Raw genomic sequence first — 13,064 nt, 5'->3', positions numbered from 1 at the left:
ACCTAGGTTATTAAGTAGGATACTTCCTAGACTTTCCAACATTTGGTCTTCACGGGTCTGGGTCAGGACTGATGTTGTGACAAGTGATACGAGATTGATGATCACATTTGGACACCAGGGAACAAAAGTCCAGACGAGACCAGTCACCCATCTTCTGCCACTATGGTACCTTTAGAGGATGTCTCAGGGCACGGGGCTATACCGATAGGCTGGATATCCTCTCATCCTCCAAGAGGGAGGTCTTGGTCAGTGCTGAGCCACAGAAACATTACCATACAGGGAAGGTCACAGCCCTTCTGCTCAGGCTGTGCATACTTTATCAGAAGAGAGAGGACTGTGGTTTCCACTGAAATACATCGTATAGCTCTTGTTAAAACGGGTGTTAACAACTCAGCCTTCTGTTAGTGCGAGGGTACTGAAGTACCGTCATGTACTGTCCAACAGAGCACAAGCTACAAGATTCTGTTTGGAGTCTTTTGTGATGATTTAAGACGTTACAGTAGTTGAATTACGCGTATCATACGAACATCAAAATCACAAATTAACTGTCCATTCATGCGTTTTCAATCATGATAAATCATTTTTAACCGCCTGCTCCTGAGGAGGGTCGTAGACCAGTAGACCAGACTCCCCTTTCCCCATCAACAGTCTCCAATAATAAAATAATTGTATTATTGGAATATTATAAAAAATGTGAGCATAGAAACGAATACATTAAACGCATTTCTCCAGCTTCTGTCGTTTTTGATAATGCTAAAGTGAAAAAAAAAAACTTTGAGTGCGTATAAATTTAACCCTTTCGGGGCGACACAGATTAGTCTATGTCCATTTTGTGAAAAAGCCGGTCCTGTACTGCAACAAAGTTCACCTTACCCCGTTGGCAGCAGCCATTTGGACGATAACCTCCGTGGCCGTCCTGCTGAAGTATCGGCCATCGCCGCCTACTACCATTGTGCACCCCTGGCGGTCCCTGAGGTCGATGGACGAGAGGACGCTCTGGATGAAATTCTGCAAGTAGTTCCTTTTGCTTTCGAAGACCACCGTCTTCTTCCTCAGCCCGTTAGTCCCCGGTCTCTGGTCGTCATACGGGACTGTCTGGACAGTGACCACAGGAATAGGGCTTACCTCCATTGTCTTTCGAATCCTACTTCTGCTTTACTTGAGAGTTTGCGTTGGCAGTATAAATACGATGCAGAATGATGCAAATCAGACACTGATAAATACAATACGGTCTAAAATGTTGAAGGCATTCGACAGCACTGTTTCCTTAATATTAAAAAAACTCGCGTTAACCTGCAGCCCCTGTTTCTTTGAGGCAGTAGGTCTACTTGAAAACCTTGAAGATAGCTGGATGATATTTTTATACAGACTCTTGTGGATTCCACTGTTTTGTAAAACCGGTTTGAAGTTAAGGTAACCCCTTTATGGTGTCCGTTGTTGTTGTTGTTGTTGTTGTTGTTGTTGTTGTTGTTGAAACCGCGGTAAATCTAATTTCGAAAAATAAGCATACAGTAGTATAACTTATTGTTATTCCGAGAAGCTCGCAAACCACGGCTTCGTTTGACAACTCCCCCTTTTTCAAACAAGTCTTTCAACAAGGACAGCGGGCTGCCAAAAATTCGGGGAGGGCCAAAAACCTTTGCGATCAGCTGTGACGGGAGCCTAAAATAGCCCACGGAGAGAGGAGAGAATTGTCTTCTGCCAGTGTTGTAACTGGATGCTTTTTGTGTGCAGCGACACTTGTTGCGGAGAGTCAAATGCTGTCTGGATCAACAGAGAGAAACGCGCGTCCGCTTCGCGATCTTACAAGAAGTCAAAACAGTATGATGTGAGGTGACATTAGACTTCACAGAAACCTGGTGCCGCACAAGCAATTGCCTTATATGTTATCCGTGTTCTCCCGCTGATGCCAGATATAGGTCTTCGCTGTTGTAGTGGCAGACTTAATACATCTTGGAAACGCACCAATACTATTACATTATTTGAGAGATGTTGAAACTTAGCTTACGAAATCGCTGCAAAAGATTATTTTTAATGGGTTCGTAAGTAACATTTCTCAGCCTGTTCAAAGAGAGGGTCGTAAGAGAATGAGTGAATCGTGTACAGTAGCTTTGAAATGAGCTATGGTTTGTAAATGTTGGGGTAAATCAAACGATCAACCTTTTAATTGTTATAGCGCCCTTTGCGACAGATTACCAGAGAGTGCTTAACAGCATTATGTTAAAACACAGTAAAAAAAACATTTAATATCCGTTGGGAAACATGAAAAATGTTGACAATTCATTCTGAAGCACAGATGTGAAATGAGTGGGAAGATGCCGATGAAATTCCGAAATCATACTGCTAAAATGATTTTTTTTGACAGTGTTTTGTGTTTATCCTGGATTAGTGTATATAAAGAAATAATGACACAATATACCTACTGCACGCAGATAAGGTTCATTTTACTGCACAAACCAATAACAATGCAGTTGTTTTAATACTTCTCACAACCATGTGAAGAGATGATTGTTTTACTGTAGTAATTTTGGAAACGGGGTGTAATTATATATTCCTTGTGTCGCCCTTAAGTGGTGGCACAGAGGACCATAAACCGTACACAACACTGAAAGTTGTATAGTATGCTCCAGTTTGCTTGTATACTATTAGATCTAAGTTGAGCATCCATCGACGCGGTGTTAGAGGACCGATATCCCCATCTTGCGGCCTTAAAGTATTAATGCAGGTTTATTTCATATTGAAGAGTCTTAGCGATGTGGAGTGTGCTTTGCTTGTTTGGAAGATAGGTTGACATTTAATTATGCTTAAATCTTTTAACGCTATACCGTGGCACATAGAACTATGAAGTAGAAAATAAATGTTGTAATTCGTGTCGCATTGTGTAGTGCCCTGCAGAAGTATTCGGACCCTTGCAGGGTTTCCCTGTTGTGGAACAGGTATTTTTTTATTTCGTTCTGAAAGGAAAAGAAAAAAGACACAGCATTACGGCTGTGGAGCCATCTTCTGGTTCCATTTCCCCATTTTTTAAAGCTTACGCAGTCATGTCTACTCCAGAAAAATCTAAGCAAAGAAAATAAACATTTTACATGAAAGGAAATGGAAAAAGCATGATAGCATAAGTATTCAAAGCTTTTCTGTGGCCAACATAGCTTAATTTATGTGCACAGAAGTACCTTAATGAGCCACAGAGTTAGTTGAATGGTCTATGTGCAATAATAGTCATGTCATGTCATTTGCGAGCGCAAGGCAGGGTTCACCCTGGACAGGGCGCCAGTCAATCGCAGGACAATAACGGTAGTTCCCATGATTTATCTCATTATGGTGCCAATTGCAAAGCGGCGTACTAGTGCGTAACAAGTGCGCCAATTTAAGACCAAGTGCGACGAACTTGGCTGCTCAAATTTGTCCGTGGATCCGCACTCAAACCTGTTCTGCATTGCAACGAACTCGAAGGCACAGCTGCTACCCAGAAGTTACTGAATTAGGGCCCCAACTTAAACCACCTCTTCTCAAGGTTTGAGCAACTTTATCGCGTACTAAGCGGAACACTGGATCACCTTTGAACGTTGCCGAATATAGTGGAAATAAGTAATAAGTTACTAAGCAATGAATTGTATGTACATTTTATGTAATCAATTTTATGCATTAAAATAGTTTATTAACACACGTTTATTAATAAAGTGGAATCTATTAATAATGTTTTCAATAGTAGCTGTATGTAGAGCATTTAGTATACGACAGTGAATTTTCAGGTATCCTGAACAGAACTGAAATTAAGGAAATACGTTTTTAAACATCTACGATCACATCTAGGTGTCAAAGGAACATTTTTGTTGTCTTTCATTGTGATTGGACTCTACACCTGGGGGCACCGTACGGGGTACGGTGACGAAGCTGTGTAGGCAAATGTTAGGGCACGTTACAGAGAGAAAAAAAAAACTCGTATCAGCATCTTTTAAAAAGTGATTTATCCATGACAGTTCTTCGGAACACCGGCCTTTCTCTGTCCTGTGGCAGTGGTCCAGTAAAACAGTGGTGAAACAGCCGGGATGTGTTGAATGTCGTGGAAACGGAACAGGTGGTTCGTCCCAGGTTGTGTAGGACCTCGCATGCCACAGTGACAGTACTGTCTCTTAATGCACTGGTAAGCAGACCAAGCAAAACTCTGTTATAAAATCCCAATGGCTTACTAGGTCAGAGAAACACGGACAACAAAAAATGGACTGAATAGATCTGTAACAGGAGTTTACCTTTTGAGAGCTACACATTTTTTACATGTAAATGAAATCTTCTGCCATGTATTATCACCTTCTATTGCTATTTTTGTTGAAAAATAAAATTGTTGGTCATGAGTAGGTGCTTTTTGATACAACTAACTCCGTTGTAAGGAATATGTACTGTAAGTACATCCCTTCGTCAGTCATTGTTCGAAATACAGGACACTGTATCGGTACCTACCTCACAACCTCAGTGATCCACAAAAAAAAAAACTCTTAGATGCAACAAATGTAGCCCCTAAAAGTGCACAAGTCTTGTCCAGACAGAAATGCAGCCTACACATAAAACTGAAATAACCGTTCTCATATACTGTATACGAAGGATCTCCGTATGAATGTTTATCATTTATCAATAGATATAAAAGCCGCTATAATACGAAAAAAGTTCAAATTCGGACCCGTAGCTGCTGTACTCGTTTGTGTCTCGTTTGTGTCGCGACTAATTGCAGTCGAGCATCGCATTAATAGTTATGTACCCTTATATGTATTTAACATAAATTAGTTCATAAATTAAATACTAACTTGTCATGGACATTCATAATCATGAGACAAAGCAATAATTCTACATTAACCTGGCATGCATATTAATTTACTGATTAATTTAAATTATCTGTGTCGGAGCCCCTGCTGTTAATCAGAAAAACAACAACTTTGCTCCGCACGCTTTTTCATGGCAATTGAGCTCAGAGCTGGAGAGGATCTCCAGATAGTACCATATTAACCAGTCGGCAACGTAGTACAGAGCCGCCCGCAAAATCCGAAAGATTCGCTGCGATTGACCCTCTGGTGAATTTTCAGCAAAGACTCAGCCATGAAGACCAAGGAGCTTTCAAAACAACTCGAGAGATACGGCTGTCTAAAGACACGGTTTGAATAAATGAATGTATAAAAACAATTGACAGATCCTGAATATCTCTTTGGACGTGGTAAAGGCCATCATTAAGAAATAGAAGCCACAGCCTAGATCGGACTGTCCCTCCAAGAGAGCAGCCAGGAAATGGTGAAACTGGTAAGGAACTGAAGGAGTCCCAGAGTTCAGTGGCTGAGAAGGGAGATAATGTCCGTGAGCCAACGGTATCCCAGTCATTCACCGACAAGAGCTTGTACGGAACTGAAAACAAACTCTCAGAACCAGCATAGAACCTGCAAAGAACTCGAGTGATCCTGCAAACAAATGGCAACGTTTTTGTTATTGGGCACGACAGAATTGGGACTTTCTGTTTTGTTCAAATGTTAAAGTTCCTCTTCTCTATAGGGGGGATTGGGAAGTGTGTCAAGACTGATGGGAACGTAAATACAGCAAAGTACGGGCAAATCTTAAAGTAAAACACGTTTCAGACATTGACCTGGGATAAAAATTCACTGGACACTGGAATGTTTTACAACTAAGAAAGTAATTGTTTTTAAGTGGTCCAGTGAAGGTCCTGACTTGAATCCTACTGGGAATCTGCTGCAAGACTTGAAAACTGCTGCTCATCAGCGATCCCCAAGCGCCGTCTTAATAATAATAATTGCTTACACTTACATAGCGCTTTTCTGGACACTCCACTCAAAGCGCTTTACAGGTAATGGGGACTCCCCTCCACCACCACCAATGTGCAGCCCCACCTGGATGATGCGACGGCAGCCATAGTGCGCCAGAACGCTCACCACACACCAGCTATCAGTGGGGAGGAGAGCAGAGTAATGAAGCCAATTCATAGATGGGGATTTTTAATGAAGGACGGCGCCTGTCTACACTATAGTGTCTCCGTCAATATACTGGGGCATTAGGACCCACATGGACCGCAGGGTGAGCGAACCCTGCTGGCCCCACTAACACCTCTTCCAGCACCAACCTTAGCTTTTCCCAGGGCTGCAACTCACATCTGGCAGCCCACTGAAGCTCAGCAGATGTGAGCCTGGTCAGTACTCACCAGGTACTGACCAGGCTCACACCTGTTGAGTTTCAGCGGGCTGCCAGTTGTGAGTTGCAGAGTGATATGGCCGTTGACTTAAGAGAACGTGAGCAAATCTGGCAGAAAGAATGAGCAAAAATTGCACCAAGCCCGCGTGCAAAGATTTTGCTACCATTATCTGTAACTCGTAGAAATCTTCCATTTGATTTTTCGGATTTTTAATAAAATAATCATTTTAAGAAAATAGCTGTTTTGTTTATTCCATATAATGAACCATCTGCCCTATTGCTGTTGTACGTGTATGGTTCACTTGCTAAGCAGACCAGACTGTTCTATGTATTTTGTCACCGCAAATCACGGCATGGCAGCGACAGTGTTCATACAGAACGGCAGTCTGCCCATCTCAATGTGCCTTTAGTCCACGTAATATAAAAGAAAAACCACAAGAGGGCGCTACCCCTGCATAAAATGAAGCAATGGTTCGTATAGGTTAATAAAATGCAGCGGTATTAGTATTAGAAAAGATGTATTTGTAATAGAAAATGTTATACAATCTGAAAAACTAAGATCACATTGCTCAAGACTAAAACGATTAAAATATACGATGCTGCAAAAGCAGTAGTTAAATTCAATAAGGGTGATAAGCAATAAAGGTAGTAAAAGTCAATCATTGAGCGTGATGTGAACTACAAAACATTCTTGGTAAAAGAATTAGTTAATATATGAATGTAGGCTGCAAGAGACTTGTCCACGGATTGTTTTGTCTAACAACGAGACTACTGAGATTGCATAGTTTGTAGAGGGGTGATCGAACCCATCTCTAGCACATAACGTATTATTTTAAAACATGACATCTCTTAAGTGTGAATAAGATTGTCTCCTTTGTGGTCACATCATGCTGAATCAAACCAAGAAAAGCGCGCATTTAAAACGTGATTAAAAGCTAATGTTATACAGCATGTACTCGCTAGATCCAGTTTCCAGAACAGCGTCATCCTGAGGGTCGAGCCTGACCGGAGCCAAACTCTGCAGACACAGCTAAAGGACAAGAACACACCCGAGAGTAGTGTAGCCAGTCTTCAGCAGGGTGCACGTACACAAGCCAAACTTGACAATTAACCTAGCCATCACATCTTTGGGCTGTCCGTTGGACAATTCCCGAGTACATTTTCACCAACACGGGGACAACATTGCATTTGTGTTGAACAGGAAGGCTGTGTGCAGTACACCGATACCACACCGCCTCACCTCCTAAGACTCTGTCATAGTCCCATGCAGAATTATAGCGTACTGTGTTGAAGGATCTAATGCACTTGTCATTATATATTTTAATGTTTGTCATTTTTACATCACTGCAGATTCTCAACGTCTGATGAAATACGAATTCAATGAAATACAGAATTAGGAAAGTACTGTAATGAGCTGTATTGTACTTACGAACTTGCGTAGTGCGTAGTCGAGGTTTAACTATAAATCTTGACTACTCAAATCATCCAAATACAAAGTAATTTACTTTTTAAACAACCAAAATCCCCTAATTGTTTAAGGTAAGCACAGATATGACTACGAAATCGATATTTTACTCCTATACTGAAAAAATGGGAAAAGGTGAAAACATTTATTTTACACACTTTATTTTCAATTTATTACAACATACAACCATGAAAAAAAAACATTTTCGAATTTCACACACGGGTTCTACTCAGGTCATGTCGCTATTGCATCACAGGTAGCTTCAATAATGGGAAGCTCAATAAATATATTAATAGACTATATTTATTTACATTAAGATTTTAAGAGCGATGTATTTGTATATATACAAACGTTTTAATACATTTCATAGACCACTAAAACAAATACCGTGCACTTTTTCCAGTTCTTCTGTTGAGTGGTTATTTACATCATGCTTCATTATAAACAGACGACTCTGCGCCAGTGACTAAATGCCTGCTGTCATTGGTATGGAGACGATACAGGTAAATTATATATTTTTTTCATACTGTATTTTGCGCAGTCGCAGATATACTGAAAGTTCACAATCTCAAAGACTCTTACCATTCTGGTCTGTAAGGTCAGCAGTGTGGGTAGGGCTCACTGGCAGAAATTGTGTTTAAGAGGGAACCGGGGCAAAATAAAGTTCTTGGAGCAGAAAAAACGGGAGGAAGCAAACAGTTTGTAGGTCTCTGAAGGAACTGCGGGAACTCCAGTGCCGCACAAGGGTTGGGATTTTGCAAAAACGAAGGAGACGTCTTCCCGATTATACTTTCGATGCTAAAGGAGCATTTGCTTTGCGGGACACCAGCGGGCTTGTGATCCAGGGAGGGCGTGCAGGTTTGCACCTGAGGTCCTTTGGGATTGGGCACCTTCCCAGTGCTAATATCGGGATACCGGACACGGTGAGCAGCCTGTGGCAGAACGACACTCTCCTGAACTGGAATATATCTCAGCGAGGCAGACTGTACCGTTGCCGGGCCGTGCATGGCATACGGTCGTCCATAAGGTCGGTAACAGCTGAGATTGGGATAAAACATACCTGCAAGTCCGTCTTTGACGAATTCCGGCTGGTGTCTTTTAAACCTTTTCCTCCGCCGAAGAAAGCTGCCGTTGTCAAACATGTCTTCAGAGGCAGGATCCAGTGACCAGTAGTTGCCTTTCCCTGGATTTCCAGGTTCCCGTGGAATCTTGATAAAGCAGTCGTTGAGGGATAAATTGTGCCTAATTGAGTTTTGCCACGCAGGGAACTTTTCCTTGTAATAAGGGAATTTGCTGCTTATGAAGTCACAGATCCCGCTGAGCGTCAACTTCTTCTGTGGACTCTGCAGGATGGCCATGGTTATCAAGGCTATGTACGAGTACGGGGGCTTGACCAAGTTGTTTTGGGGTCTGCTGGAGGAAGGCGTCTCCGCGGTAGGGAGGCTGCCGTCGCTTTCGCCCGAGGAATCGGCTTCAGAACATTCCGTGTCCGCGCCGGCCTCAGGGGACGCGCCCTCCTCTGCTGCAGTTGACTGGGTCAAGTATGGGCCCTGGAGCCGGCAATCATACAAGTCGTCTTCCCCAATAATGTCTATTTCATCTTCTTCAAGAGAGAGTACTGTGTGTGGTTGAGGAACTTCGTAATCGTTGGACAGGGTCATGGTCTTGAAGACGCGTAGGATTCTTCGGCGCGGCAATCAATTTTAAATGACTCGCCCCCACCCCCCCGGAAGCAATCGAAGAATAAACTTTCTTTGCGCTTGAACGAGATTAACTGAATGCCAGGTCTCCGTCAGAAACAGGTTTTTATGAGGGGTGGATCCTTTGACCCAACCCATTTCCAATAGATGGCCAAGCCTATCCGAAATGGTAAATCGCGAACCAGTAATGGACAGAGTCAATCTTGTCACAAAGAGGAGTGGCTGCTAATAGCTCTCCGGCCACTATTTAAAAACCCCCCACTAAAGTTCATTTTCAGTATAATAATTACTTTAAGACATTCTGTAAAATTTACGTTACAGCCTAGATAACACTATCAGGTGAATTGCTGAACATTTCCAACAGTCCTGTACTGCGTTTTACACTTAATTACTGCTCTTAGTTATGGGTGTAAAAACTTACTTTTTTCACATGTATTTCTTATTTAGATGTCATGATTAATTACAGTAGTCGTTTATACTGGGTAGACGTATTTAACAAAAAGTAACACCATTATTAAATCCGCTGTTTTCGCGATTACATTGATGGTTTTGTAAGGTATCAATTTTGTTATAAATACATTTAAAATGTTTCTAATTTAATTTAAAAACGTAGCAAACGTTTAACGAAACCATTATTTTATCATTATTAGTTTGTAACTTTGTAGTGATAGGTATATTCCATTTTAAAATTTCTTGAGAATTAGTCTTAGCTTTTGTTTTAGTACTGCTGTAAAACGAATTCTTCTCGATCTTACAAATACCGCCCGAGTCGGAATCGAAGTCGTATCGTTTTGTGGTCTACAGTTTAAAGAGAACTATAACCGAGTCTCTAAATCTGAATACATTCGTTAATTATAAATCAGGGCACTGTAGATATTAATTAAGTCTATTCCAATATTCAATAATAATGAGACAAACTCATGTGTGCCTACATTTAAGCAACACAGAAGCTCTGTGGGAGATGAGCGATAGGCGCAAGATTGCGGCTATTGAACGTTATAACACCACGCCTAAGATTAAAACTCACATTTCTTCCCCTTAACCCCCGAGGGCTCAATTTAGTTTAGTTTTCCACGTTTAGGTTCCTGGAGAGTAGCATGACCATGAAAATGGACATGAGGGGCTCCCTGCTTGCATTAAAAAAAGGTGCTGGAGCTGCCATGAAACAAAGACATCAACATCAGAATCGGATAGGAAATGACACAGCTGCAGCGAGGGTTTAAATAACACCTTGTGGAAGATTTTCTTTCTTTAAGCGTATAAATGGATACAGAAATCCTCAAAGCAGCCTTTAGATCTTGTATATTTGTTTAAACAGTGCTGCACGTTCATCTTAATTGCAAACTAAAATGTAAAACAAAGACCCTGCCCACTTCCTCGACCGCCAGCCTGAAATCTTTTCAAAAACTCGGATAATCCCAGGAGCACTTGTCCTAGAGGAGTCTTTGAACTGCTACATTCTTAAATGTAGCAACCTGACCAGGAATATCCGCTTTTACCATTAATAAAGAAATTAATGAACATTTAAAGAGGCCTACAGATTGCTCGAGCCACACTTTTAAAAACATTAACACCCTTAAGTAACTATTAATTCCGTCACACCTAGTGCATAACAGTGCATATATGTAGTACTGTTACTGGAAACTGAAGTAAATGATATTCTATACAACAAGACTGCTGCACAAAAAAATAAAAATAATAGGTCTGCAAATTACTATCGTCTTATTTTTAAAATAATTTTTCAAGTTTAAAGGAATATTTTAGCCGATTTCAAAAGGACAAGCAGACTGAAAACGGGTGAACGGAATTTATAAATTTAAAAGGAACACTTTAATATTGCTTATAGTCTGAACCTTCCTTTCCAAATTCAATTATCTCTCGGATCCTGCGCACACATGTCCTGGATAAAAATTGAATGGTTTAGGTGTTAATCTTCTGAAACGTAATTCTGTCTTTCACAATCTCACTCATTGTTTTGTTAACAGGACAGTGACACAGGACGAGAAACTAAAATAATATCATCTGAATTTACTGAAGTGCCGATAGTCTTTACAATTTCCCACTTATAACGAATTATCCAGAATTTTGCGACTTTGAGGTGCTTTGACATATATTTTATATTCATGCAACTGCCTAACTACCAAACTAATGAGTTCTAAAATCCACTGATTTCGTAAAATGTAAATACTTCAGAACAATTATGGTAAATCTGCCCATCAGCCATTTGGAAGATATGAAATGTACAACATGTTACTGTCCTAGAAATTATTAATCCACTCCGATTATTTAAATTAATAAAACAATAGACATTTTATATTCCGACAATTGCAAATATTAAAAAACACTGCTTATTCGATGTAAAACTAAAGAAGTATGCAAGTACTATTTATTAAACTGAATTATTGGATTTTAAGATCTTTTATGCATCGTATTAAGTTTAGACCAAAGTTGACAGAATATTATTTTATTTATTAGCAATCAGCGTTGTTATAGCTGTAATTATTGTATAAAAATAAGAAATAGTATGCAACATTTACAAGGAAGTATTTATAGTGTTTAAAAAATATTACATTCATATTGGTTTTTAGAAGGTCCTGATTATTTTACATTATTGGATTACAATAAAAACAATTTTCAAGAACAATGTGTTCAAAAACAATTTTCATCTTTATTTGAAAATGTAAATATATCTGTACACAGATAATTTATCTACTCCACTCTAATTACTGTGTAGCTACACTACAGTCCCTTAATTTGGTGTGATGAATAGCTTTTCAATTAAGCTTCTCTTAAATAAGTAACACATCTTAGATCTCCCTCAAGTGTGGGCATCACATGGAGATGTCCTTCAGTTAATCACTGCTTGTTTGGTTGAGAACAGTTGTGATGAATAATTCCTCTAGGATACCCTTGTCAAGGTTTTTACCTGCGAAAGCAAGTGAATATGCATTGATTGTGTCATCTGGAACTGTAGAAGTTACAAGCAAGAAAACCTAAATGCATTTCATGTATCTGTAGACTTTTTAAAATTAGGTATATATTAATCACTCAGTGACAAATGTTATATTTTTTTCTAAATTGCTCTTTACATTTATATATTGGTGTAAACAAAAGGAAACATATTTTTAGAAAACAAGCACATTTCAACATATTGTCCCTTAAAATGTTTTAACAATAGCTTTAACCATAATGAACAATACTTTTAAGTCTGTGTTCCCCCTTAGATGGTAAATTTAACCAATGCACATTCAAGTAATATAATTTATTTTAATGTCTGACACAAGTATTTCTAAGATATTATTTCTGGTTCATGATTTTGCCTTATTGTTTTGAATCACTAATTGAGCAGATATAAAAATTATCAAGATAATTAAATGTTTGTTTTATAATACAAAAGAAATGATCTCGTTTTTTACTGCTTAGAATTGGGTTGTTGTGCTCCTTACCTATGAATACCAGTCTACTGATTCTAGGTTCTTCACTGTCCCAGATCTGTGGAGTCTCCTCTAGGTCGTACAGCTCATGAACACTCTGGAGTATCACCTTCTGTGGTTTGTTCTGTATAGAAAGAATCCCCTGATTTCAGAAAATCAGGAAACAAAAAGATTAACATCCAATCTTTTCTGAAGACAGAGAATATAAATATTTCTTAAGTTAATTTCAATTATACAGTACAGTGGTTTTACAAATCATTATATCTTGGAAAATATTCCGAA

General features: G+C 39.6%; 3 protein-coding genes across 7 annotated transcripts in view; all 3 read right to left on the bottom strand.

Moving 5' to 3' along the window:
• pgm5 (phosphoglucomutase 5) overlaps positions 1-1,833 on the bottom strand; it is a 53,172-nt gene extending 51,339 nt beyond the window's left edge. The window contains exon 1 of the mRNA XM_088630059.1: positions 874-1,833. Within this exon, the coding sequence (XP_088486185.1) occupies positions 874-1,131 (258 nt within the window). The 5' untranslated portion in view covers positions 1,132-1,833. The remainder of the gene's footprint in view (positions 1-873) is intronic.
• A 5,959-nt stretch (positions 1,834-7,792) lies between these two features.
• foxd5 (forkhead box D5) lies at positions 7,793-10,004 on the bottom strand. The gene has a single exon (XM_088630055.1). It carries the CDS (start codon positions 9,307-9,309, stop codon positions 8,248-8,250), a length of 1,062 nt encoding a protein of 353 aa, XP_088486181.1. The 5' UTR covers positions 9,310-10,004; the 3' UTR covers positions 7,793-8,247.
• A 1,988-nt stretch (positions 10,005-11,992) lies between these two features.
• The window catches only part of zng1a (Zn regulated GTPase metalloprotein activator 1A), a 28,055-nt gene continuing 26,983 nt past the window's right edge, over positions 11,993-13,064 (bottom strand). For 4 of the 5 annotated variants that reach the window (XM_088630051.1, XM_088630050.1, XM_088630052.1 and 1 more), the window contains exons 15-16: positions 12,795-12,924; positions 11,993-12,274 (exon numbers count right to left, since the gene is read on the bottom strand). In XM_088630051.1, the coding sequence (XP_088486177.1) occupies positions 12,201-12,274; positions 12,795-12,924 (204 nt within the window). In that variant the 3' untranslated portion in view covers positions 11,993-12,200. The remainder of the gene's footprint in view (positions 12,275-12,794; positions 12,925-13,064) is intronic. The other variant, XM_088630054.1, reaches the window with a different exon arrangement.

This window comes from Lepisosteus platostomus, chromosome 4 (assembly GCF_059453375.1).
Source record: "Lepisosteus platostomus isolate fLepPlt1 chromosome 4, fLepPlt1.hap1, whole genome shotgun sequence".
NCBI classification, from domain to species: Eukaryota; Metazoa; Chordata; class Actinopteri; order Semionotiformes; family Lepisosteidae; genus Lepisosteus; species Lepisosteus platostomus.
Note: the sequence above shows the minus strand (reverse complement) of the source record. Positions and strands in the feature narration are given on the sequence as shown.